This window comes from Ascochyta rabiei, chromosome 5, assembly GCF_004011695.2.
Source record: "Ascochyta rabiei chromosome 5, complete sequence".
Classification (NCBI taxonomy): domain Eukaryota; kingdom Fungi; phylum Ascomycota; class Dothideomycetes; order Pleosporales; family Didymellaceae; genus Ascochyta; species Ascochyta rabiei.
Genome location: NC_082409.1, coordinates 796,555 through 822,498, shown reverse-complemented (window position 1 = coordinate 822,498; position 25,944 = coordinate 796,555). Strand labels below are relative to the sequence as shown.

At 55.4% G+C, this 25,944-nt stretch overlaps 10 protein-coding genes across 12 annotated transcripts, besides 4 other annotated features; 3 read left to right on the top strand and 7 right to left on the bottom strand.

Annotated features, from left to right (window-relative positions):
* Positions 1–352: 352 nt before the first annotated feature.
* On the bottom strand, positions 353–6,396 carry EKO05_0003418 (TATA-binding protein-associated factor mot1; the record flags this gene model as incomplete). Its single annotated transcript, XM_059636158.1, has 4 exons — positions 353–680; positions 733–6,168; positions 6,313–6,339; positions 6,392–6,396. The coding sequence occupies 4 exons, from the start codon at positions 6,394–6,396 to the stop codon at positions 353–355; spliced, it is 5,796 nt and encodes a 1,931-aa protein (XP_059492141.1).
* A 559-nt stretch (positions 6,397–6,955) lies between these two features.
* Positions 6,956–7,013: a tandem repeat.
* Positions 7,014–7,953: 940 nt separating this feature from the next.
* Positions 7,954–9,150, top strand: EKO05_0003417 (uncharacterized protein; the record flags this gene model as incomplete). Of its 3 annotated transcripts, none has more annotated exons than XM_059636157.1 (2): positions 7,954–8,104; positions 8,381–9,150. In XM_059636157.1, 2 exons carry the CDS (start codon positions 7,954–7,956, stop codon positions 9,148–9,150), a joined length of 921 nt encoding a protein of 306 aa, XP_059492140.1. The 3 variants fall into 3 exon arrangements, with proteins under 3 accessions (XP_059492140.1, XP_059492139.1, XP_038800853.2); XM_059636156.1 differs by having other exon boundaries at positions 7,954–8,281; XM_038945371.2 differs by having other exon boundaries at positions 7,954–9,150.
* A 1,019-nt stretch (positions 9,151–10,169) lies between these two features.
* EKO05_0003416 (uncharacterized protein) lies at positions 10,170–11,927 on the bottom strand (the record flags this gene model as incomplete). Its single annotated transcript, XM_038945372.1, has 1 exon — positions 10,170–11,927. One exon carries the CDS (start codon positions 11,925–11,927, stop codon positions 10,170–10,172), a length of 1,758 nt encoding a protein of 585 aa, XP_038800854.1.
* A 1,938-nt stretch (positions 11,928–13,865) lies between these two features.
* EKO05_0003415 (uncharacterized protein) lies at positions 13,866–15,106 on the bottom strand (the record flags this gene model as incomplete). The annotated part of the gene is made up of 2 exons (XM_059636155.1): positions 13,866–14,851; positions 14,908–15,106. The coding sequence occupies 2 exons, from the start codon at positions 15,104–15,106 to the stop codon at positions 13,866–13,868; spliced, it is 1,185 nt and encodes a 394-aa protein (XP_059492138.1).
* Positions 15,107–15,802: 696 nt separating this feature from the next.
* EKO05_0003414 (uncharacterized protein) lies at positions 15,803–16,373 on the bottom strand (the record flags this gene model as incomplete). The annotated part of the gene is made up of 2 exons (XM_038938236.2): positions 15,803–16,015; positions 16,074–16,373. 2 exons carry the CDS (start codon positions 16,371–16,373, stop codon positions 15,803–15,805), a joined length of 513 nt encoding a protein of 170 aa, XP_038800855.2.
* Positions 16,374–17,186: 813 nt separating this feature from the next.
* EKO05_0003413 (uncharacterized protein) lies at positions 17,187–17,396 on the bottom strand (the record flags this gene model as incomplete). Its single annotated transcript, XM_038945373.1, has 1 exon — positions 17,187–17,396. The coding sequence occupies one exon, from the start codon at positions 17,394–17,396 to the stop codon at positions 17,187–17,189; it is 210 nt and encodes a 69-aa protein (XP_038800856.1).
* Positions 17,397–17,774: 378 nt separating this feature from the next.
* Positions 17,775–18,599, top strand: EKO05_0003412 (uncharacterized protein; the record flags this gene model as incomplete). The annotated part of the gene is made up of 1 exon (XM_059636154.1): positions 17,775–18,599. One exon carries the CDS (start codon positions 17,775–17,777, stop codon positions 18,597–18,599), a length of 825 nt encoding a protein of 274 aa, XP_059492137.1.
* Positions 18,600–19,022: 423 nt separating this feature from the next.
* Positions 19,023–20,031, top strand: EKO05_0003411 (uncharacterized protein; the record flags this gene model as incomplete). Its single annotated transcript, XM_038938215.2, has 3 exons — positions 19,023–19,425; positions 19,477–19,829; positions 19,882–20,031. The coding sequence occupies 3 exons, from the start codon at positions 19,023–19,025 to the stop codon at positions 20,029–20,031; spliced, it is 906 nt and encodes a 301-aa protein (XP_038800857.2).
* Positions 19,346–19,401: a tandem repeat.
* Positions 20,032–20,060: 29 nt separating the features above from the next.
* Positions 20,061–20,093: a tandem repeat.
* Positions 20,094–20,771: 678 nt separating this feature from the next.
* EKO05_0003410 (uncharacterized protein) lies at positions 20,772–22,082 on the bottom strand (the record flags this gene model as incomplete). The annotated part of the gene is made up of 3 exons (XM_038938246.1): positions 20,772–21,523; positions 21,574–21,872; positions 21,931–22,082. 3 exons carry the CDS (start codon positions 22,080–22,082, stop codon positions 20,772–20,774), a joined length of 1,203 nt encoding a protein of 400 aa, XP_038800858.1.
* Positions 21,932–21,981: a tandem repeat.
* A 1,200-nt stretch (positions 22,083–23,282) lies between the features above and the next one.
* On the bottom strand, positions 23,283–25,476 carry EKO05_0003409 (uncharacterized protein; the record flags this gene model as incomplete). The annotated part of the gene is made up of 2 exons (XM_038938569.1): positions 23,283–25,193; positions 25,243–25,476. The coding sequence occupies 2 exons, from the start codon at positions 25,474–25,476 to the stop codon at positions 23,283–23,285; spliced, it is 2,145 nt and encodes a 714-aa protein (XP_038800859.1).
* Positions 25,477–25,944: the final 468 nt, after the last annotated feature.

The window sequence follows — 25,944 nt, the reverse complement described above, 5'->3', positions numbered from 1 at the left end:
GTGGTGAGCGGGCCGAGGGAACATGAAATGAGCAACCATATCTTTTGTGGTCTCCACTCTGGAGGATACTATCTAAGAATACAAGCATGAACGTACAAAGTCCTCTGACCAAGTGGACAAATCCTACGCATCATCAATCGAAGCCATCCAACGCCATGCTAAAAGTCGAACGATGGAGCCAATCCACGATCTGTCCATGCTATCCTGTACATGCCGTATAGCCAAGCACCCACTGCTGGCTAAACAAAACCAAACGCCAATTAAATCATTATCGCCAGCCTGGTGGACGATCCACCGTAGAGGCGTGCTCTGCCACCTTGAAGAGGGTGTTGATGTGGGGAAGTTGCGCATTCTATGCCGCGGGCCCCTGCATCTTGCCCAAGAAACCGTCGAGGTCAAATTCATCTTCGTATTGCCTCTCATCCCACAGTTCGCCAAGGTCGTCAAGAAAGCCTTTCTTGCCCTTCTCTCGCAATTCACCCGTGGCATCGACAGCATCGTTCTCGTCGATGGCATTGTCGTCCTTGGAGTTGGATGGAGGAGGTGGTAGCGCAGCTGGGTCTGCACTGTCTGCGGAGACGTTGAACAAATCGAGAATCTGATCCGTTTGCATGGAGCCCAGACCAGCATTCTGCTGGTTAACGACCGTGCTCGCGACGTCGATCTTGAAACGCTGAAGACTGAGTATCTGTTAGCAAGGACTAGACATAGTTAGGGTGTGGATATACTTACTTGAGGATCTTTTCCTCGAGTGTCCCGCGGGTAACAATGCGGTACACATTCACAACCTTCTTTTGCCCGATACGATGAGCGCGGTCCATTGCTTGAATATCCTTCTGAGGATTCCAGTCGTGCTCGACGAAGATGACGGTGTCGGCACCGGTTAAGTTAAGACCGAGACCACCGACGCTAGTGGTTAAGAGCAGGGCATCGTAAGATGGATCCGAATTGAACTTGTTGACAATGTCTTGACGCTTCTCAGCCGGTACCGTTCCGTCAAGCCTCATGAATTGAACGCTCGGAAGCAACTTCTTGAACACAGTAGACTCGACCATGTCAAGCATCTCCTTCATTTGACAAAAGATCAGAGCACGATGCTGAGAGACTGCCTCAGGCAAATCACCGTTGACAGCGCCTGACTTGTCGCCTGCAACATCTGCTGCACCAATGCCACAGTCCACCAACAGGTCCTTGAGCGCACTCAGCTTGGGCGCATGGGAGATATCGTCAATGGTGGTGTTGTGCTTCTTCAGGTACTGCTGCGTTGGCTCGTAGGCTTTGTTCGTTGGGCCCTTCACTACAAGGGCGGGCGAGTTGCAGAGCTTTTTCATGTACTGCAGTGCTTGGAAGATGTGTTGCTTGCTCTCACGGTCAGCATTACCAGCCTTTGACTGGATCTCTTTGCCTTGTCGCTTGTTGAAGTCATCAAACAGGTTGCGCTGCAGCTCAGACAGGTCACAGTAGTAGTTCTGCAGGATCTTGGGGGGCAAGTCGTCGAGCACTTCCTCCTTGAGACGTCTAAGAAGGAAAGGGAGGACCTGTTTGTGGAGCGCCTCAATGGCTAGCGCACCCTTCTCCTGTTCCTTAGATGAGGACTTGGCAAATCGAGAAGCTGCAATAGGCTTTGCAAAGCGCTCTTGGAACACTTTCTCGGATCCGAGGAAGCCAGGCATGAGGAAGTCGAACAGAGACCACAACTCAAGTACGTTGTTCTGGATGGGTGTACCCGAAAGAATCAGGCGGTGATTCGACTGGAACTGCTTGACAGCCTGGCTGGTCTTTGACTTCGAATTTTTAATAAGATGACCTTCATCGAGAACGCAGTAGTTCCAGTTGACAGGCTTGAGAACTTCGAGGTCGTTTCTGCAGATGTCGTAACTGGTTATGACAATGTCGACATCCTGGAGCTGAGACCTGTGTTGACCGCGAATGGGTGGCGCACCGACGTAGGCCACACAAGAAAGGAAGGGCGCATACTGTCGAATCTCCTGCTGCCAATGACCAGACAGAGTAGGAGGACATACGATGAGCGACGGCAATCTGCGGAAGTTTGGATCCTCAGACCTCGCAAACTCGTCAGCGCGTAGGTGGTGATCACTGGCCACCATGCACAAGGTCTGCAGCGTCTTTCCGAGACCCATGTCATCACACAAAATGCCGTGCAAGTTGTATCGGTTTAGGAAGGCAAGCCAATTGACGCCGTCTTGTTGGTAAGATCGCAATGTAGCCTTGATGCCGACAGGGATCTCGAAAGGCTCAACTTTCTTGGCGTCAAGCATCTGAGCGACGAACTTGCGCTCACGGTCACGACCTTTGAGGAGAGAGTCGGGCAGACCTGGCGGGTCTGGGATACCGGACTCAAGCGGAACAAGCTTGACAAGTGTAGCGAAGCTTGTTGTTGCTAGTAGACGAACGTCGTTGTCTGAATCGCTCATGCGCCCCAGAACCGGAGTGATCAAGAAGATGACATACGGTAGAATGCCGTCCTCCATAACGTGAATGAGATGGTAGATACATTCGATAGCACCTTGGCGGCCATGAACGTTAGCACCATCGCTGATGGTAGGCAGAACGACTTCGACGAGCAGTGTGAAGGCCTCGACAGACATAACGCTGCAAATAGTTGCGAAGCACTTCGCGGCAGCGTATCGGAGTACGTATAGCTTGCTCTGCAAGGCCCGTGCAATGAAGGGAAGCAGGTCTTTGATGAAGCCGCGTACGTCCGGATGAAAGCTGCCCACCAGGGCGCGCAAAGTTGATAACGCGTCAACAACCTCCTGTCCAAAGATGCCGTCCTCGTCGGCGATCTCTACAGGAAGTGTCGCATCGGCGAACGCGTGCTTAATAGGCCGCTGGATCAGATCTTCGAGCGTGGGAACCTTGTGGAAGACCTCCGCACCGAACTGCTCGACAACTTGCTCAAGAGCCTCACGTGCTCCACGTTTGGTGATCCTGGCCGCTCTCGACTCCTCCGCAAATTTGACAGCATCTGGATGGTCGCGAACGTCTTCATCCTTTTTCAAAGTGAGAATGCCGGTTTCAATGTGACCTTGACCCTGGAATTCGGGTGTTTCTGCTGTCTCCATGCAGTAGAACTTAACGAGGTTGCCAACCACTTTCTTGACAACGTTGTTCTTATTCCCCTCGACAAGGTGCACAATGTAGCGCGCAACAGCGGCGGCAGATCGCTTTTGCAACTGTACGTTCTCCTCTTTCTTGACGCTGTCCATCATGGCCTTGATCGGTGCCGATGGTTTCTTGGGTGGTGAGTTCAGCCAGATGAGTGCGCCCGCGGCGGCAGCTTTGATGCGGATATCGCGTTCTTCCTTGATGTCCTTTGCCTCCTGGAGACTGGCCTCGACTTCCTTCCTCGAGACTTCCAGGTTGGCTGCAGCGACCATTCGTGCAGATGGGGTCATTGCCTTCTTGAGCTTCTCGTACTGAGTAGTTACAAGCTTCTCTGCGTCGGCGACGCCAAAAGCGTACTGACTGGCAGAAGGATCACCCTGGACGACGATAGCCAGAGCTGGTAGATTCTGGACATGGCCTTCTCGGAAGATGTTGATCAAAGCAGTGCACTGAGTTCGTACAATTTGCAGCTTGGGGACGAGGTCTTCGTAAGCCATCGGTCGCTCACCCTCGACGATGGGGAGTAGAGCCTCAGCAAACAGATCTGCCAAGGCGTCCTTGGCCGACAGATTCTTGCCAAACTCTTCGATGATCATAGCAGCCGTCAGTTGTGCGGTGGAGCTAGTCGAAGACAGTGGCGGCAAGAGCTTGTGACCGAAGATCGATAGTCTGGTCTCTTCCGGCCAGTTCGCAATAGCTTTGCCAAGAGCTTGTGCTGCAGATGCCCTGGAACGGATCATCACATCAGCTCCAATGAGCTCAAGATCGCCACTGATCATGTGTCCGTCAACGTTGTGTGACGTGGATGATGGTATCGGTAACGTGTTCTCCTCTTTCCCGTGCCGTGACTTCTTCCTCTTCTTCACGGCTGGCTCGCTTCCGGCCGGTGGTGTTGATCGCCGACTAGGTGCTAAGCTTGGTGCCGGGCCCATGACCTGTCCGGAAGGTTTCATCAAGAGTGACATGTCCATGGGAATCGGATGGCGAGACACCCCAATAGGAGTAAGAGTCAGTGGGATAATAGCATTCAGGATCGGTTCTAAGTGTGTCGCAATTTGAGCACCAAGGTTGTCGACCATGGTGTTCCACAACTTCAGTGAAAGTTTGAGAACGCCCTCGTTGCGTTCGAGCAGGATGTTCTGGAAGATCAGTTGGAGTGCTTTACTGTCGATCCACCCACCCGATCCTGCGCTTTGGATGTCGAGAAAGGTACTCAATGCACGTAGCACAGCAGCACGCACGCTGGTGATGGTGTGTCGTAAGAATGGGAAGAGACGAGGCACAAGTTCGTGGAAGGACTGCGTCGGGTCCTTCTCCGCATTTGCCTGCATGGCTGCAAGGACTTGAGGAAAGCTGCACAGCTTGGCGAGAAGATCCATAATCGAGCCGGTACTAGCGGTAAGGTCGTCTTGAAGACCATCAAAGCAGGACCAGACCTGGTTCATGAGGCCTTCCGTTGCCTTTGGTCGCATCTCGACAAAATCCTTGGCAACGGGAATGAGCGTTGCTGCGCTCAGAGCCCGAATGTCATCGTCAAAATCGCCCAGGCCCTGAATGACAGCAGTGAGGACGCCATCCATAAGAGACCCGTCTTCACGGAGGAGATCGTTCCGTACAGCTACGAGGTACCGCAAGCCGATCATGCCACCCTGGCAGGAATGCCATCCGCTATCTACTTCAAGCCGCTTCTTGATGAGACTGTGAAGTACATTGAACGTAGCCAAAACGTTCTCGCGAGAAAGGTGCTGCAGGACAGACCCGAGTGCTTGTCCCGCGGTTTCTCTGATGGGCGCGACGGCAGTGTCGGAGGTGTAGTCGGCGAATCGATCAAGCATGAAGATACAGCAGATGCGACATGCAAGATCGTTCAGCCATTGCTGGTTCAGCTTGTCATTCTCCGCTCGCGACCTTCCCTTGATTCTCCCAGCTCCGCCGCCGTGCACGCGCAAGACCTCCCGAATGCCCATAGAAGCGCCATGACGAACCTCCCAGGTGTGGTCGAACATTTCGAGAGCGAGATACTCGCAAACGCGCTCAAAAGGCCACTCCAAGCCAGACTCGTCGGACTCGCCTTCAAAAGAGGACTTCTCAGGTAACACATCACCCTTGAACTCTTTGACAAACTTTGCGTCGTCGTCTCCGCCCTTGCGTTCGAGGGAGAAGTAATCATCAAGGCCATCACCTCCGTCATCGTTCTCGGACTTGTCCTGTTTGAGCGACGTAGGATGTGGAGTCAAGCGCACAGGCGTCTGAACAGCATCTGGATGTGAGGGCTTTTTCGAGCCGGGCTCATTAAAGTCGACGGTTGTTGCCTTGTTGTTCTTGTGCGCGTTCTTCTGTTTGCGCTTTTGGGAGTTCAGTTGACGTTTGCTAAGAATGGGCTGATCGCCCGTTGGTGTGGCCGCTGGGGGCGAAGCGGCGGAATTCAGAGTATCTGATCTGGCGAGATTTGTGTCAATGCGATGGATGGCGGGCGTTCGGAGGCCAGGGGTTTGCGCGACTGTCTCGTCTGCCGGTGCTGCAGTGAATTCAACGAAGGGCCCTTCGAGACCAAGCCGCTTGGTGAGGATGTTCTTCTGATATGCAAGGCGATCCGCAGGGCTCATAGACAGCAGCTTGTAATCGAGCTCCTTGCTAGCAGCACCGACGAGATGGTTGCCATTTTTCAGGATGGACGCAATGTCGAGAGTGTCAAGGTTGAATTTGTCCGTCGCCAGTGGCATCTCGACGTCGCCATTCTCTTCTTTCTTGACGGCAGCGCCACTAGCGTCCTCGTCTTTTGCATGGCCGTTTGTTTCAGACTTGACCTCTGGTTTGATTGGTTCCTCTTCGGCGTTTGGATCGTACTTCTCGGCGTTGGCGACAATGCCACCCACTGCTTTGGCGGCAGCCACCCGTGTTTCCCAACTCTTGGATCGCAAGAATGGCACAACACGGTTGAGGAGGTTGAATAGATCCTCGGGGTGTTGTTTCTGGACATCAGCTAGTTGCTCAGCTGCTGTGTTCCGGATCAAGGCTGTGCTGCCTGTCTCAAGGAGCCTTGGCGCGGTCAGCGAGGGTGCAGCAAAGCGCAAAAACGAGATGAAATCGCCAACGTGGGGTCCGAAAAGCAAAGTAGAGCTGCATTGCGCAGAAAAGACTGGGGACTGGTGGGAAGTGCATGCATGCGCTGGGTAAACTTACGTTACGAGACGGTCCAATCTTGTAGCACTATTCAAGCATTAGCGGGCCTGCTCAAGACATGCAGGTGCTAGCACCATACCTCATTTTGGCAACAAGCGGGCGCTCGCCGGAGCAGCAAGGCGTGCTGTGGGTGAATTAAAAATTACTGGAGCATGTGGACGATGCCATGGATGGAGCACTTTTGCGCGAGGCTGCACTGATGCGCGTTGTAAAAGTATCACGTGATGGAGGGTAACGCGTGCGCCCCGGAAGTGCTGTTCGGAGAGGTGGGCTGCGGGCCTATCTAAGAGATGCACCTGGACAGCATTAAATATCGCGTGTGTCAGGAACGGCTAGCGCGCTTGCCTAAGCTCGGACTAGCGTGAGAGCAGGGTGAAGAAGTTGCAAATTTCTGCTACCGCAACAGCGCCGGCGAACCACTCAGACCGTCCGGTAACCGTCGCTAGGGCCCTCTCGTTGCAACAGCGACCGTGACGACGACGGGGTCGATGATGTTGAACTCGCTGTAGATGGTCGCAGCCGCTGCGCAGTCCTGCGCTTTCTTTATTCGATATGCCTGGACGCTGGCGCTAGGCAGCATTGATCACCGCCTCACAGTTCGCGCCCCCAGTTCTCGACGCGCTTGGCCTCGTTGCCTTTCGACTCGAGCTCTTGAGCTTTCGAGCGTTCGAGCTTTCGAGCTTTCGAGCTTTCGAGCTTTCCATCATCCTTACCTTTGACAAGGTGTTTTCGTCGCTGTCGTTCGCTTTCGCACGCGACACGTCCTTGCCTTGCCTTCCGCCTTCGAACACATGGACGCTGCCAGGCTTTCCAACCTGACAGCCAGCCCAGCTGCCATCGTGGCTGGCAGGGCTGGATACCTGTGACCGTGCACCGCGTCATACTGTTGGTCAGACAAGCACTGAGCAAGACACTGCGGACAAAGCAGAGAGGGATTTCCTTATCATCGACCATCTCTACGGACGAGCCGTCTCCGCTTTGCGCGCAACATGAACACCAACTTGTCCTGTCCGGATGTCAACGGAGGACAGACCATTGCATTGCGACGCGTCGCGACACGCTTTCGCTTGAGCACTGAAACCGCAGATTCCCGTTGATCTGCGTGCGGCTGCCCTTAGCGCACCGCGCTAGCATCGACGTTGGCATCGTCATCTCTTGACTGGCTCTGTGCCTTGCATCCTCCAAAACAACACCGACAAGCACAGCACTGCTTATCGAAGTTGCCTTGTGTCTCGCTTTACATTTGCTTTAGATTTGACCCTTTCCTGAGCGAGAAGTCCAAGAGCTCCAGAGCCTAGAACTCGCCATCGTGCGCGATGCAATGACATCTGATGTACGAGCAGTCCTCACGTATTCAGTCTTCTTCTCTCTGTTAGGGAGTGGCGTGTCTCGATCGTTTTACCGTCACCAAGCCTCACGTTTCTCCGTTGCGTCTAACTTTACCCTGGAACGGGATGGATCCAATTCCAGACTTTACTTCATCTTCAGTGCTGTAAGAGCAGACAATAGGGAGGCCAGCGTATCGTCGAGCTCTGTTTGGGAGTCATAGCGGTCACTGCCCCCGTTTTTACACTTCTACCACCTTCCAGATCTTGGGTGGAAGCATCGTTGCTTCTTCATTGACCTCCACAAGTGCTTTCCATGCGCAATCACTTGGTAGTTCAGCCCTCTATGCATACCCACCCATCTCACAGCTTGCACAACACTGCACACCTGCATCTATCGTTGATTATCATCACATACAGCAACTATATCTTACTCTCACTAAACATGCCGGACGGCTCCAACAATGGTACGTCACCCCTGTCGAATAGCGCACGCCGATTGCTCCTTGAGTTCCCCATATCCAGTCACTCGCTCTTCAATCAGGACCAAAGCGCCGAGACAGCCATCCATGATAGCACCGTATCCGACCGCCTGGAAGCCCTAGGACAGGAAGTTCAGAGCCTTGCACGAGAGCTCTCTGAAGGTAGAAGGCTCAGCAGCCAATACACCCTTGCCCGTGCTGTGTCCCATGTCAACACGCAGCTCTCTACAATCTGTAACCTCGCTGACCACACAAACGCAGAGCGCCAACGACAGCTCGAACTACAACTGCAGCTGGACATCTTGGTTGCCCAGCCTGCGCCCACGGGTGGTGCGTCATCAATCCCAGTGCCTGTACCAGGAAATGTCGCAAGGCCGAATATCCCTATTCATAATCTCTTTTCCATACTGCCCAAGGTCACATACACGGAACAGCACGAAGAAGAATTTGAGCGATCACTGGAATATATTGGAGTACAGCGCAAGATCTTGCGTGCTCTTGATAGGCACGACACAGTCTTGACTGCCAAGGCGGCTTACACTTGGACAAGAGCCAGCGCACCCAACGGTCGGCTCCCGAGGCCTAAGCATGCGCTGCGACTCTGTTATTACATGCGGTCGCTGGGCTATGACACCTTCGCTAGCGTCAAAAACATCCGTGATTCCGCTTCACGGGTCACAAAGTCGATGCTCCGCCTCTTGGTTGCCAATCCAAACAGCGAAACGCGCGGCGTGGGCTATGACTACTTGTACTGGATGCAGTACATTGGCAGTGGCGCGGTGGTCCCAAAACCATACAAAGCACTATCGCATTCTAGACCACATCTCGGCAGCAGAGGATGCTTTGTAGCCGACGCCCTTGATATGGAGCGATCCTTCCCCGCCGAGCTGATCAACGCCCAGCTTGAGGAAGTAGGATCTGAGCCTGTTCATATACGCGGCGGTGAAGCTCAGCCATCCCATCCTCTTCACCCTGGGGAAGACGCGGAAGAGGGGCGTGCAGCGTACGTGGCTCCGAGCAGCCCTCACTGAGGCCCAAGTCGACATGCTTTCCCCTACCCGTACTCATGCATGGCGAGATTCATTCATGTAAGACTTCGATCAAGCTGAAGCTCATGCCGCATTCAGAAACGGTCAAGGAGTGATCAACCGCTCGTTATAAATGGATTAAGCGTCCTTTGGCGGTCTGGCATCCGCATTCTCCTCACAGCTGGCTGCGCGGCTGGAAACTCGAGACGGCAGGTTGTGGTCTGTTGCAGGTGGGCGCGAGGGTGTCTGTTGGATCTTGTTCCCGGACAGGATTGTGACAAGACGTAGTTCTTCACCTGATGCTGACAGGCATAAGATGGATGCGACGGAGTAGACAAGCTGGACCGCGTTTGGTATTCATAGGCTGAGCTAGAGTTGCGTGGCTCTCAAAGCAAATGTTCCCACGTCAAGTTGCATGCAGATAGAGTTTCTGAATTGAGGTTGTGTGTTGTTGTTCTTCATTGATTGCGATGGCTACCTACATATCCCGTCCCTCGAGTCCCGATACTGCTGTCTTAAACAGCTCAACTCCCACGAATAGCTCCCCCTTGTGATGATGACGATATATAGAAAAACAATGCAAAGTCGTTATGTCGTATCTACAAGCGAGTGTGACAAAGCGAGTGCGGCCAAATACGCTGCCAAAAAGGTGGTGGTGGTGGTTCGAGAACCAGGAACTAGTGATGATCATCTCGACGCCAAGCAGCACTTGCAGCGCGAGTAGTGGTAGTGGGAAGAGCAACCCTTGTAAATGCTCCCAAAACACCGTGTACGCCTGTTGAACATGGAAACGGGAAGGAAAAAGAAAAAAAAAAGGGAAAACGTGAGTGCACGTTCGTGGCAAGAGAAGGGGTATCCACTACTGTGCCTATGTGCGGGTGTGGTGGCGTATATACTCGTTCCTCTGTATGCGGTGCCCGAAGTTGTTGTTCGAAATGGATCATATGATGCAACGTTCGGCTTGCGTATCTCAAAACCGCTCATGAGCCAGACTACGATACTTACGCAGACACGTCAGCGCCTCAGAAGACAGACGTGGGCGTGCGGCTCAGCCCCGGCTTTCGCTCTGCGTAGCCTTCCCTCGGTGCATACCGGACGTCCTCAGGGCCGTACTTGCGGGTGGATGACACGTCATGAGGGCTGTAGCTCGGTTGGCGCTCAGGCATGGCCTTCCTACGGGTGTACTCGGAAGGAACCTCACCATACTTGAGATGCCCGGAGCGGCCGCGCTCTTCGCGGACGGGCGAGGACTGGCGACTCGAATGAGTCGGCATGTATGTCTTGGAGGCGTGCAAACCGGGGCGGTTGGGACCAATGGGAGGCTTGGTAAGTGGCGACGGAGAGCGGTGGCGTGTGCGCTCTGGTTCGCGGAGAACGGTGCGGTGTGCAGGTGGGTCCATAGGTTTTACGCCTCCATCTGCTACGCTGTAGGCGTAGTATGACGTCTTGCTGCTAGGCTGAGGCGCTGGAATGGTTGGGTGCTCTGGACTGCTATTGGCCTCGTTGCGGAGACCAGAGGGGCGAGAGTAGCTCTTGGCTTCCCGGCGCGACCCTGCGTCTGATGCGGGGACTGTGGGCATGGTGGTGGCGCGGTTCAGGCCGGGAAAGCGTGGTGGCGACCGTTCTGAGCGGCGGTAGTCCCGCGACGATGACTCCGTCTGAGATCGCTGGGGCATGGACGGGATGCGAATCTCAGCCGGTGACGAGGACGACTGCTTGAAGGAGGGCCTCCGGTCGTCCCAGTCAACGAGCTCGGGAATGCCACGGTCAGTCTCGCGGCGCGAGGGCATGCCTGGGCGCTCTTTGGGACGGGCAGACGACCTGCGCGGTGCAGGTTCTGGGCGCACCTCTCGGTGCCTGGACGAGCGACTGCTGGGCTCGTAGTACTCGCGCGACGTGGTCCGGACGGGCGACGGACGGGTGTGGGCCTCGACTTCGGCGCGAGACTTGTACATGTAGCGGATGGCGTCATCTTCGCCCTTCTCCTGAACGCTCAGCTTGCGGGGCGTCGACGTGTCGTAGTCTTCGTAGCGGCGGTCGTCACGGCGGTCGTCTCGACGGCGCTCCTCGGCTCGCCTTTGCGACTCGTCCTCTGCACCGCGCCTCTTGTACTCGCGCTCGTAGCGGCGCTTCTCGTCGGCAGAAGAGCCCTCGCTGTCGGCGGGGAATCTGCTGGTGCGGTCTCGGCGCTCGCTGTCTCGCGTCTTGGTCGCGCTCGATCGTGTGCGGTCGGTCGAAGGGCGTGCGCTGCGTGAGGGCTCCTTCTCGTATTTTTCGCGCGAGGAGCGTGACGATGGGCTGGGTCTTGCTGCAGCAAAGTACGACTCTTCCGTCTTGCGGCGGCTGTCATAGTAGCGGTCGTCGTCGTGATCGTATGTGCGCGACGAAGTTGTCCCCGAGGGTCTTCGTTCCTCGGTGGCATAGCGCGGCGGTCCGTTGGCCGTGTACGAGGCTCCTCCGGCCGTCTTGACGTCGAAGCGTGCAGTCTTGGGCTCGACCGTGGTGCCGCTGGCGGTCCTGGCCAGCTTCTCGCGCCGCAGCTGCGCCAGCTTCAGCTCCGCCTCGTACGTGGCGCGGCGGGTGTCATCGCTCAGGGTCTCGTAGGCCTGTTGGATCTTGTGAAACTCGTCCTGTTTCTGCGCCTTTAGGGCCTCGTCGGTGACTTTGTCGGGATGGCAGGTGAGTACCAGCTTGCGATACGTTTTCTTGATGGTGGCGGCATCGGCCGTCTTGTCTATTCCTAGGGCCTTGTAGTGGTCTGGTAACGGCTCCGAAGACATGGCGTCTTGTTTGGTGTCGTGTCTTTCACGTGGTTCTGCTCAACTTGAGGGAGGGGGTCAGAGTAGCGAAGCAAATGCCTGGCGCTCTCATGCGCGGTGGGCAATGCGATCAGACTTTTGTTGAATACAAGTGCACAGCAAGTGGCGTGCACATGGGTCGGCCCCTGAATCGTGGATGAAGGTTGGGCTGTGGCGGTAGGGCACGGCAGAAGGGGGCTGGTACCACGGTGGCAACGTCGAGAGACAAAAGTCGAATGTAAGTGGGTAGTGAAGGTCGAGCGACAAGTGCCGGCGGAGTGCGTGGCTGCTGTATTAAAAGAAGGTGTACTGGTGGTGGATGGAAAAGTCTCCTGTTGCTCATACGAGGTTGGGAGGTGTGACGATGCGGCTTGAAGATGCTGAGCTAACGGCCGGCTGTCCCTGACAGCGATCGATGGAAGAAACCTGGAGAAGCTCGTGGCAACGCGAACTTCAGGGGGCTGGATGGTGAGGATCGATGCGGACAAAGACACTTGCACTGGTGACAAAGCTCAGTGCGAGGCTGTGCACTTGCTTTGGCTCGCTCCAGGCGTGCGTTGTTGCGCGGGGTGGACGGACGAGCTACGAGCTGCGAGTTGCGGTGAGTTGCGGTGAAAAGGGGCTACGTCAATGCCCAGGTGCCGGCTGCTGGTAGTCGATCGATGGGGGACACAGAATCGAAATAGAAAAGCAAAGGGTCCAAGTGCGAGTCTTGTGTGCAACGGAGCGATTATTGTGGACAGTCAGCCTGGACACGACAAAGGCCGTGGAATGGAGTCCATTTAGACGGCAGGCCCAGGAGGGCTATGCTCGACGCTCATCGCCCGGCGCTCATGGCAGCAACCACTTCGGTGCGAGGGACCTCCCATGTCGCTGCACTGCACTGGGGCTCCCTTTCGTGCAGCCCTCAGCACTCTCAGCACATTCTCGCCGCGCTGCTGCAAGCCCGCCGCAATGGCTGCACGCTTTCAAGCACCCCCGCGTCCCCCTCTCACTCCATCTACGGCCTGCTCTGCAACCGCCAGCGTTCTAGTGAAGCTCGTCAGCACCCCTCCTCACAGGACGGCCTGTCGACCTCGTCCGTCAGTGGAATCGCTGAGGTCCTGTGGGTCCGACTGGGAGAGCGCCCTGGCCCAACATGCTGCACCTCTTGCTGCAGCAGTGCAGCCGGCTCCAGCGGTTAAGAAACACACGTCCAATCACGTCTTCACGCAGCCACATGGTCAGACACGACGGAACGAACCTGCATGATCCAGAAAACACCGAGGCCGGCCGTGTGCTTCCAAGTGACCCCCCCACAACCCAAGCAGCAAATGCCCCACCGCGAGCAAAAGACATTGGCAAGACGTGACCAACTGCAGCCGAGCGAAAATGAAGCAAGTGGCCCATGACGCGTGCGCATTTTCAACATTGCTCGAATGATCTGGCATGGCGTCGAATCCGAGACACCAACACCTTCAGACAGAGTACCTGCGCAGTCATGCGGCTACGGCACGCTTATTTATTCCTGCGCACCCGCTGTGTCGTCTGAGGAAAGGATGTGCGTGCCCTGACACCAGGCCAGGATCCCCGACCATCGCGTCCATGTGGAGGATGTGCACGGCGGTTACTTCGCCAGGCTGCGATTTGGAGCCCTCGATCCGTCCCGGATGGTTCCAAAGATGACCAACAGTAGCCTCCTGCTTGAGTGGTTGACAAAGCACGCTTATGCATGCTAGACCGACCTGTAGCGGGGCACCAGCGCATCACCCTCCAATCGCCAGCTGCTCTGCTTGAGCCGGCACACCAAGTCCTTCAACGTGGTCGTCTTCAATTGAGCACAGCAGTGCAGAAATCACGATAGGAGGCTATGTGGGTTTGGAGCGCGAGAACAAGATCATTCAGAACGGCGAAGACAGACACCTGCAGCCTGCTACATCATCATACATATCCATCTGCTTTGGCTTTCCACACTGGCAAGTCGATGTCGACCACAATGGCCTTGCTGGTACCCGTAATCCTTCCATCGATTCTCGGCCCAAGAAACGAGGCGTTCATGACAGCAGTCTCGACACGACATTCATGTCTGGAGGATCTGGATTCCAAGCCTGAATCGCCTCGCAAGGCTGCCCTGGGAGGCTCAACACCACGTCTCTGCCCCACCACAACCCCGCTATCCTCAATCCTCCCGAGCGCCTCACTTCCTTGGAGGGCACCTCCGATGAGGCTTGACGTCGAGTTTAGGTTGTCTTGGTCAGGCTGAAGAACCCCGATTCCAGGCATCGATACACCAGGCTGACCCCCGACACCACGCTGCAGCGAGTCAGGCGCATTCTGACGTGTCGTACTCGCGCTATTACCCAGAGGGCGCTCTGACTTGGACGTCAGATCCAGTAGTGAGAGCTTCTTGTTGCCACTTCCAGGGTCGTGCCAATTCTCTACGCTCTCGACAAGGCTGTCGCTGTGGGTAGGACTCCAACGCACACGCTCAATTCCTCGCGCCTCATGTATATGACCGCATACATGCAGCAGCGGCCTGACTTCAGCCAGTCTTCGTAAAAGTGCAGGGCATCCAGACCGGTCATCCTTCGTCGCAGCATCGCAGTGCCCTCTGGGCGGTGTGTGTGTTACCACAAGATCGACGTCGTCTGGAATCTCCGCCCAAAGACCCTGGGCGTCTTGTTCCTGATATTCAAACGCCCATTTCCCAGGACCAGGCGTGCGCGGACTCCCGAACACCCTAAACCACGTATGTGGCCCGGCTGGCTTTCTCAAGCACACTGTCATAGACTCATTCTCCAGGTAGGTGATTGTCTTCGACTCCCGTAGTAGCTTCATACATCCTCGAGGGCTTTGTGGAGCAGGCCACTTCCACCGGGCCCCTTTCTTCTCATAGAACTGCTCGTCAAGTGTGATTTCATGGTTGCCTGCACCTGTCAGCCCTGTCACTGTGCCAGCTCTTTGCTAGTATCAAGGTAAGTACCAGCGACCACAATCTTGGCCTCGAAGTCGGTCTTCTCAAGCCATGCCACAGCCCGCTCAAGCTCGTCAAACGAGCCCTGATTTGTCAAATCACCGGCATGAATCAACACGTCGCCTGCTGGAAGCTTTGGCGTATTGTTGTGTGTATCTGATATGCAGACTATGCGCGTTTTGCGCATCTTCACCGTCTCATCCACCATCCTGAACGTGCCATGGCGGGTGGTTGACGCGGAGTCATCAGGTGTCACATCAAAGGTCGACAAGCTGCGACAGCGAGATGACGTCATTGCCTTCTTCCTCCCGAGCAGCCAACAACTTCGATCATCAAGCAGAGTCGCAAGGGGTTTTCTTTTACAAAAGATCACTAGATGCTCAGTGCAAGCGGCTCGTATTTCTACTCCGTTCAGGCTCCCCCTTATATCCCTGTACGTACCTCGTGGTACCTGACCATCACTCAGGCACGACGTCGCCGCACCTCGGCTGGCTCCATATTCGCCACCGCCGCTGCGTTGTACCTGCCCGCCGCGTCGCGGATCCCGATGATCTCCTCCAGATTCTTGGCTGCGAATTTCGACCAACATCTGACAAGGCTGCGTGCAGTGGTGGTTTGAATTTTCGCAGTCATTCGCGCATGTTGTACACGTGAAGAGTCTTATGACGGTTGAGGCTGGTTGTTTGCATGGCTGAGCTCAGCTCATTGAATTCGTGGGGCTGCATTGCGTGAGCCTCACGTCACTTCATCAGCTTCTCTCATCGCAGCGATTTATTGAGATACAATGAACTGTACGCCGATCAAACTATTCTAATCAGAGCCACCTCGAGCTACGGGCCGCCCCAACTACCTCTACCGACTGCTACAACCTGCATCAGCCACCTAGGAGCGAGCACAAGGGTTCTTACATCTTTGGCACATGCATTTCGGCGATGGTCCAAACCTTGCCGTTTCCAGTGTTGGTAAGGCCTTTGTAAGTCGCTCCGTTGCTGGCAGAGATGGTCTTACCAAAAGCAGGATCAGATCCAGCGAGCGTGATGACAGTATTCGTGTACGTCTGCGCAGCGATGGTACCCGTGCAGGCCTGGTCGCATTCTGTGCCGGTACCATAGCCCGTCTGCGCTCCATCAGTACATTGACCAGCGAGCAATTATGAAATTAGACCATCCACGTACCATGTAGGGACCAGACTTATGCGAATAAGTCGACAGCTGCTTCTTGCTACCGAGATCGGTGGCGGTCTGCTTCCACGTCTGTCCGTCAGAGAGCAACTCGTACAGGATCTCGACCTTCATGTTTCCGCTGACCGGACTCGCCGGGCCGTCAAGCTGTCCAAAGCTGCCGAACAGAGAGCTGCGGATGCACCATTGGCCCGGCTGGGCTCCGCACCAGCTGTTGCCGCCTGTCCACGATTCCAGCGTCGTCTGCACCAGGTCGCCGGTGCCGTTGGACATTCCCGGCCAGAGGAACAGCATGCCGTTCTGCGTTGACGGCGCCACACCGGGCACGAGGGTGGTGACGGCGCGGGTGATGGTGGACTTGGAAGGACCAAGAGCAACCGAGCCCCCCCCAGCTATCAGAGCGCTTCTGCGTCGCCGTGTCGCTGGTGCGAGTAGGCTCGAAGCCGGTGGGACGGAAGGGGTTGAACGCCAGGGCCGAAGCCAGCGACGGGATCGCAAGAAGGAGAGTGAGCTTCATGGTAGCGAAGGTAATGCGGTGAAGAATGAAAGTGTCAAGTCAAAAGAGCGGATATAGTCAAGGTAAGAAACGAGCATGCTGTAGAGAATAGACAATATCCAGCTGCGCGTCCAAACCGCCCTGTTTATACCCTATTCTCCTCCCTTCCTCTCTCACGATCCACGACTCACCACCAACGGCGCCCACCCTCCATCCAGCCATCATCTCCGCACCGTATATGTGTCTACGATTACGGTCATAGTCATTGACTCATTGCACACGTCGGCCCTGACGAGCGGAAGCGCACCAATAGCATGCGGTAGTGTCGAACCAGACCAGGACCGAGCTTATTCCGGCCCGCCAAGATGAAACGCCAGGAAGAAGGAAGGTAGGGGGGGACGCAAGTCTATATTAAGCACCACCAAGCCTTGCAAAGGATTCCAACCGTGTTTCTCGTGTGCTTGATTGCACTGTAATCTACATGGTTGTTGCATCGTCCACCGCTTCTCCGCAGGTGCAACGCAGACCGCCGGGTTTCGCTGCTCCTGTTGCGTTGTATGGGGGTCTTCAACGCGCACTGCATGCAGCTCGGGTTCCCAGTCTCCTTCTCTTCATGAGCGTGTGTCGGTATCGCGTTCTAAAGCCTGAGTGCTGACCTGGACGTCTTCCGTGGGCTCGTCATGGTTGGTGTTCTTGCTGGTGCTCGCTGCAGCGTTGAGTGCTTCGATGTGTTGCCGGAGCTGGGAGGTCTTCGTTGGTAGCCAGTTCGACTGCTCGAGCGAGTTTTCATCCGCCGCAAGTCTAGAAATATGCATTGCCATGTCGAGTGTTAAGCGTTGCTGAAGCTAGGAGGCCTCTTGGTGCACATTGTTCCTCTGTCTGACCCAACATCCTCCTCAAGTCTGGAGATGTACGTTGAGTAGGTGGTGTTGTTTTTGTTTAGAATTGGGAAGACTTGGTCGCGGTGAATATATTAGGGGTCACGCAAGTGGTTGCTGTGGAGGGGAATACGTATGTATGATCTGATGTATATGCGTATCTCCTATGGAGTGAAGGAGCCTGCCAAGGAATCCATGCACGTGACAGTTGCCTACACGTTGGCATCCCTCCTATATCAACTTTGGTTAGCAGACACCTCGAAACATCGTTTAGGAACATATACCTTTCTTTTCGTCCGTAGAGCTTACCGCGCCACTACAATGACCGCCCTCTCCGCAAAATCCTGCTTCCTTGATAATTGGCGCACCTTGTCTGAAGAGCTTAAACTCCACATCCTCGAGTATGCCGTGACGCTCGGCTCCCCTTGCCAGGCCCGCCTGCCATGTTACTACCACCTTGATGACCATCGATACTGGAAATCCAACGCATTCTGCGATCTTATCATCCCTCTTCTCTCCGTCCCCGAGATCAAAAGCCTCGTGCAAGGAGCCTTCTACAGCCAGCACAGTTTCAGCCTCGACTACAATCGCAAATGGAACACAGATTCGCGGTCCTCGAGCTTGTCTGTATATCTGCCTTGGCTTCCTATGCGCAAGTATGTGCGCCGACTGCACATGGCTGTGAGCGGAATTGACCAACGAAAGTTTGAACTGCTGAATAAAGCGCCCATCGCCCTGGCCAACCTTCCGAATCTGAGCTTGCTGGAGATCTCGCTCTGGCGGCTTTTGAGCAGCAATGATGATATCCGAAAGTGCCTTGACAATTGGGAGCCTCTGGGGTTCAAGGTGAAGTGCTTGAGAATCGCGTTTCGACAATATCGCATGGCGTCCCCCGAATCGGCCGACATCTTCGAGACAGCGTTGCTGGAGAAATTCATGCTTGCTGCTGGGATGGGAGAGGTGGATTCGCGGTGGACGCGATTCGTTGTAAGCGTGCCTGATAGTAAGCTTTGCGAGGTGGAGTCGTGGGCTGCGACTGCCTCCATTGAGCACAATGTAAGATGGACTACCAAAGAGGTTGTTGCAAAGGAACATCGACATGGACGGTATCCAAAGTTTCAACCGGACGTCGATCAGCAGGTGTAAGAATAGACATCTTCATGCTCCATGGCATGACGTCTCAAGGCACTCCACTTCAAAGGGACGCAGCGACACATGGCCTCCTACTGGTGTCCGCATCAACCAGGAAGTATCGTACGCTGACGAGTACATGTTTTCCGTCTTCGCATTCAGGAGGGAGGAACTGTCTAGCGCGTGCGGGGTAAACTCCACCCCACGCAGGCGGGGACAAACTAGCCTCCCCAATCCATCTATTAGACATCACAGCAGGATAGTACACCATGCGTGTGTTGCGGTGCTTGGAATATCTGGAGCAAGCTCATGCAATGACAGCAGCTGAAAATGCCTTGTAGTGAACGACCTCTCTGATCCATCTGAGCTCCTGCAAACCGTCCTGTTATCAATACACCCAAAGCACTTCCAATACATTCAAGTGGTAACCATCCCACAATGTCTACCGCCCTTCCATGCAACCGCTCCAAAACCGTCATCGTCACAGGCGGCGCAGGTGGCATTGGCGCGCAGACCATCCGCACCTTCCACGCGCAGGGCTGCAACGTAGTGATAGCCGATCTGCCCTTCACCAGAAGCTCAGCCAGGTCCCTCATAGACTCCCTACCAGATGCAGGGCGCACGCTGTTCCACGAGACAGACGTCACGGACTGGGCAGCCATGCGGGGATTATTCCGAGCTGTGAGGGAGAAATTCCATCGCGTTGACGTGGTGGTCGCGAATGCAGGGATGATGGAGAGTCAGGGGTTCTTTGATTTTGAGGAGGATGGGAATGGGGAGTTGGAAGAGCAGAAGGGGGCGTGGGAGGTGGTTGGTGTTAATTTGAAGGGGGCGATGAATAGTACACTACCTTTCCTTGACTGGGTGGTCTCAGAGGACTGACATACAGCAGCGCTTAGGCTAGCCATGCACGCCATGAGCTCAAACACACCCGATTCCGATGGCTCACGCGGATCGGTGGTGTTGATTGCGTCGACATCTGGGTACTTTGGCGGCACGGGTGTAGTGTCGTATATCTCGTCCAAGCACGGTGTTGTCGGCCTGGCACGAGCAGCGCAGCGGAAGGCAAACGAGCTCGGTGTGAGGGTCAACGTCGTGGCGCCATTCTTCACTCCAACTTACATCACTACCGGCTACTCGGAACAGTGGAAGGAAAGGGGGCTGCCAGCCAACACGGTCGAGGACGTCGCTGATGCTATTGTGGCAACGAGTATGGATCCTCTGAGGAAAGGTCATAGTGTGATGGTAGGTAACTTCCGGACTCAAGTCTACAACTCCGCTGACACGCTGTCACTAGGTAGCGGGAAGCGTGGTGAGGGAGATTGAGACAGCGAGGATTGCGTTGACGAAAGAATGGCTGGGTGAAGAGATTGCAGAAATCATGGTGCAAGGAGGTAAGTTTTTTGATGACATGGGTGGTTATACACTGCCGAAAGCCCGTCCCTAGCCCAAGCTTTTGAGATGATAGGGTAGAGTTGCTGTCTGCTGCTGCTACTGCTACTGTTACTGAGAGAGTGTATGAAATACGACCGCGATGCTCAGCTTCAGCACCCAAGCCTCCAGACATCCAACCTCTTTTCCTCCATCTTATCTCGCCGCACCTTGTAGGTTCTGGGATACGGAAAGATGGACATGGGAGCAAGGAGAACAGTTAAGCAGGTCGACTTCACCTATTACGTTGACATGTGCATCTTGAAAGAGTTCGCACAAACGTCATCTGCAATTCGTAACAAGCGTATGCCAAAACGCATCATACACGCAAAGTACATAGCCGCTATCTTCCCGTGTCTATGTTTGGGTCTCTACAAAATGCCAGTACGCAAAAAGCAATGCCTGTGAAACGCCTCGAGTCTACACTGCCCTATACTGATATACAATCATGACAAAATATGCCGTTTGGCAGTGGGCTTCATGTCATGTCAACGGACGGAACAATTGGCGCCGGGATATCGTGTCCGCTATCTAGATGCTCAAGCCATATTGAGCGGTCGACAAAGGTCCTGATCGTTGGACCTAGAGCCAGGGACGCGTTATGAGATGTTGGCGAAATCTATTTGCTCGTTACGGATACGCTTGAATGAAGATTCAGTCGTGCACGGAGACGACGTCTGGTAGCCGTTGCAACAACGGTGGCGGGAAAGGCGTAGGACACGGAAGAATGTGTGAATAGCGCAGCGAAGACGTCCTCTAATAACCTTCGTCCTTTTGGTTCTTGTTGCCATCCTTCTTCTTGGCCTCCTTCTCTTCATCAGTCAACTCGACCAGCTCTGCTCCTTCGAGCTTGAAGCCCTTTGCATCGACAATGTGTTCGCTTGCAGTCGAGAGATATAACTGGTGTAGCCTCGGTAGGAAGTATTGCATGACAGAGTCGGCGAGGTTCTTGGCTACAAGGCTCTTGTCCACCCAGAAATGCCTGACGAAAATGCCCTTGCATCCGCCGCGGTTCTCAGCTTCAGGCGCGCCGTTGGCCTCGACGCAGGGAAGAACGCGGATATCGTCTGGTCGGTCGTAGTCGTATCGAAGGTAGTTGCCGAAGGCAGCCTGCTCGTGCGCCCAGTCCAGCTTCCATCTTGCGCAGCCCTTGTACTTGGTCTCCGAGGGGCACTCGGCCCAGGCCTTGTACATGTCCTGTGTGCGCTTGCTTTGGCGGGCAATAACAAAGCCGGTGTTCAGGTAGCGGTTGCCCTTGGCGTCGTAGTTCTGCGGCTCGTTGGGGTCGATGGACATCATGGCCAGCGTGTCGTCGGTCATGTTCCAGTAGTTCAGCAGCCACTCGAGCGGCAGGTGGGGGTAGTGGAACATGACATCCGAGTCCATGAAGACAATGTAATCGTGCGTCTTGAGGGCTTCCTTCATCATGGGCACCTTGACCCATGTGCCCCAGCGGTCGGCGTAGTCCGGTGCGCGGATGAACTTGTAGTCGTAGCCGTGGATGCTTGCTATCCCGTGTCAGCGTGCGCGCGGATGCACTGCGGATCGAGCTGCGTACCAAACATGTAGTGGCTGAGCATGCCCGCAGAGAGCGGTCGCATGCCCTTCCATTTCAGCTCCTTGTTCATGAGCTGGCCCTCGCCGGTGAGCGGCCTGCTGTCGATGTCCAGGATGAGCACCTTCTTGCCCAGCTTCTTGGTGAATTTGGGCTTGCCATGCAGGTGGTATACATCGCCGTCCTCGTCGGTGAAGTTGGCAGCGTCGATGGGGTGCAGGATGGGGCCGTAGAGGGCTTTGATGATGGCGGGCATGCTAGGGTCTGTCTCGAGGAGCGAGACATTCTGGGCGGCGGGGAGGCTGTTGCCAGGCGGCGGTGGTTAGCGCACGCGCAGTGGAGGCGGGCCTGGCTGCTCACTCTGTAGCTGTTGCTGCACTGGCTGGCGTGTAGCTGAAGCCGGAGCTGTAGATCATAAACAGGACTATGATGGGAATCGTGATCAGCAGCGGTTTGCGCCACCGGCCCTGAGGCCCCATGTTCACCAGCGAGTGGCACGAGTAGTCCCCCATGCTGCCAGTGGGTAGAGGTGGTGTGCGGGGCAAGAGGGTGGCAGGCGGGCAAGAGGGTGGCAGGCGGGCAAGAGGGTGGCAGGCGGGCAAGAGGGTGGCAGGCGGGCAAGAGGGTGGCAGGCGGGCAAGAGGGTGGCAGGCGGGCAGGAGGGTGGCAGGCGGGCAGGAGGGTGGCAGGCGGGCAGGAGGGTGGCAGGCGGGCAGGAGGGTGGCAGGCGGGCAAGAGGGCGTGTTGAGGGGCTCGCAAGGCCGTGATTCGTTGCCGGTTCAGGTAACAAAGAAGGTGCGGCCAGGCTTGCGTCAGCGTTTCGTCGCCGTCAATTGGCTTCCCAGCGCCGGTGGACAGAGAGCAGTGGGGCAGGGAGAGAAGGGGAGGCGCAAGACCGTGTGCTGGACAGCAGAGAGAAAGGGAAAGAGCGTAGGGGCTGCTGGAGGTGCAACAAGCTGACCAGTGACCACCCAACCCAGCGCGCGAACAAAGTGTCCAAGCCACACACTCCGGAACGTTGCCTTTAGTTTAGAGCGACAAGGATCGGCTGCAGCTGTGATGACAGTGCGTGCCAATGCGGAAAAGCGGCCGCCGTCATGCCGCTGCGCGCTGCCCGACCGCCACGAGGCTGCGTCGTCGTCTCTGGGCAAGAAGCTTGACACGTCGATCCACAATGCTATTGGCAGGACACGTATGGGAGCCGCAAAAACACGCATTCAAGGACGCTCACGTCTGGGCAGCTCGTAGACTCCAGCTTTTCGCGGCAACAAGCCTGGCTGCCTAGCTCGTCAGCACTCGTATAGGACGAAATGGAATCCTGGAATCCTGGAATCCTGATCGACGCGTAATCCTCCGTAACCCAAACCTGAAACAAGCGCCTCACCTTGCCCCGTGGCTGGTCTTGTCGCATCGCAACACGCTGATGCAAAGTCCGTCCCGCTCAGGAACGCGCTCCAAAACTGCACTGCTCCGCTTGAGGATCACGGTCCCGCGTGTCTGCGACAGTGCGCTGCATTCGTTCAGCCACGGTCGCATTTGCGATACCTCATCGCCTGCTCGCACGTCACGTCTGGAATCGCATCAGAGACCAATTTCCTCGTGCGTGCACGCATCGCTCCTGCCAGCACGGGATGAGATACCGAGGAAGAGGCTCAGGGGTAAGCTGTCGTTTGGTTTGTGGCGGTACAGTGTCTTCGGCTACCGAGCGATCCTCACAACAGGCTGAGCAATTCAAAATCCTTTGCAATCCCTGGGCTTTCTCTCGCGCACTTCTCGATGAGCACCATCATGATGTGCACCCAATCCTGCCAGCCTTCCGGTAACGTCTCCCTCAGCTTCGCGTCTGACGATCGTGCAACCGCGTGGAACAGCAGCACCTGTCCGAAGCACTGGCAGCACCAACCGAATTTGATCGGCAGGGCGGACAGCATCTGTGTGCAGAGTCCCATTGTCGTTGGCCAAAACATACCGCCTCGAAGGCCCTCTCGCACCTCTCGATACTCGGCATCGTTGGTGAACTCAGGCGCATGCAGTGCCTTGTAGAGAAATGGACGGCCGATGTGGAACTTGGCAACAAGGTAGCGACTGCGCAGCATAGCCTTTGCAATGACATGAGCAGGATCGGGCGAGTCGTCGGCGCTTTCGCTATCCGCAAACTGCAACGCAGGTGGCAGATTCGCTCGCCATTGCTCGAGCTGATGATGCATCTCACCCGTAATACTAGCATTGGGAAAGGCTTCCTTTGCCGCATAGTAGTAGATGTTCTGTTTGACGCGAGTAAGAATGATGCGATGTGCCGCTTGCGCAAGAAAGTGAAAATTGAACAACGATTCATCTTCATCCCTAATCAGCCCAGATATAGACGTCTTAGGCCTCGGGCAGAGTGTGAACTTTGGCAGTGGGATATCAGGCTCAAACGCAAGGAGTCCGCTGTGAGGTAGCGTGTCTAGCTCCTGCGTGATGACTGTCTCATACATGAGCGTATTCCAGAAAAGTCGGGAGAACATGTCACCCTCCCAATCGTCGAAGTGGATAGCTTCCGTTCGGGTCAGAATGCTCGTGCAACACAGTGCTGCTCGGTTCACAGTCGTCCACGAGTCCATAGGCCGTAGTGTCTGCGCGTAGTACAGCGTTGACAGCATGTAGTACTGGCCTGCCTGAAGACCGTTCTGAGTCATGAGAAACCCAAAACGCTTCCGGGCCTCGTTGAAAAACTTCAACCCCGGTGTGTCGTCCAAGACTAGGTCATACCAGTCAGGGCGAACAAAGCCGCCTCCCTGTGCACCAGAGCGTGATGGCAGGGCAAAATCACCTTCCTCGTGTGATTTTACTGCCAAACAACCCAAGGCGAGTACAACCAGGACCAAACACGATTCGATGTCGTAACCAAAGTCGGTCTCCACTGCTGAGCCCAGCGTACTTGAATAGAAGTGAAACTTGTCCAGGACCGGTGAGTTACGATGGAAGACAGCGAAATACGCATCTGCAATACCCTTCACGACAGATTGCGGCAGGTCCATGAGCCACAACTCCGGGTGTGTGCCCATTGGCCGGTTGATGTGCATTGGCAAGGGCGCTCGGTGGCTCTCGATCTCGGCGACGTAGTCCTGTGATAGTTCTGCGCATGCTGAAACAAACTCTGGTGGCAACACCTGCTTTACAGCAGGCCATATGGCCACTCGATGCTGACTGAAAGAAAGTGCTACTTTGGTCTGCGTCTCAGGTCCCGCGAATGGACTTTTGCCTGGCGTTGAGGCAGCTTGTGGTGACATTGCCAGCTCATGGACACTCATTCGATCATGGCGTGGTAGGAGGGGCCCCTGAGCGTCATTCCTCGGACTTGGCTGCGAAAATGTCGAAATGGGTGAGCGATGGTCGAAGGGGTGCACTGAGGCCGGGAGAAGCGCTGCAGAAGCGTCCTTCGAAGCGCTCATCACAGCCGTCAAGTCCTCGATCTTGGCCTCAAGGCGGCGGATCGCATTGATCGCCACTGTCATCGATTGATCCTTTTTGGTGGCTCGAGGTACCTGGTAAGTGCACTCCAGGCTCATCGTCCGGCAATAGCCACATTTTGGCCGGTCTTCGTCACATCGTGTCTTCCTGGATCGGCATATATCGCAGGCCTATACGAATCAGCATCGAAAGCGTCAAGCGTATAGCATGTCCACACACCAAGGTGGCTATGAAGGACCGCGGCTTCTTCAGCGACAACTCTTCACTATCCTCGTGACTCCCATCGCCGTCTGCATCATGCGAGGTTTGCCGTCCAGGAGGTGCTGCATACGGCGAGGCTGCTATACTGTCGTAAGGCCTCTTGGTCATGGCATTTCCAATGCCTTTTTCTGTTTGCCCGCTCGAGGTGTCGAAGCTTATGACTGCTCCGAGGTGAAATGGCATTGGCGGCATCGCTTGCGGGGCGACCGCAACCGGAGCCGACGCACGGGCGGCCCAGTCAACAACATGTCGTTTGTGCCTGCCCGCATCTTCTCACCTCACGCACTTCTAGCAGACCTGCATAACTCCGCTCTTACTCGTGGTGAGTGTGATGTATGGTGGAGGCTCCACGTCTCCATTCGGGTCCCGGAAACACAGCAGCAAACATTGCTGTATGTGTCTGGAAGAACATGCTCAACCACCGACGTTTGTATACGAGCCACTTGGGTCTGTTGAGACTCTCGAGGGCGGAAGCTTCCTGAAGATGTGATCAAATGGTTGACAATCATACAGACGACCTTGTGACTGCTTCGTATACATCCGGACTTTCAGCTTACGGCTCTTCTCTGACCTGAGCATTGGAGTGCAACGGAATCTATGAACGTGTCTCCTGCAGCTGCAAGAGAGGTACGCTGGTTCGAGCGTCATTGCCACGACTTG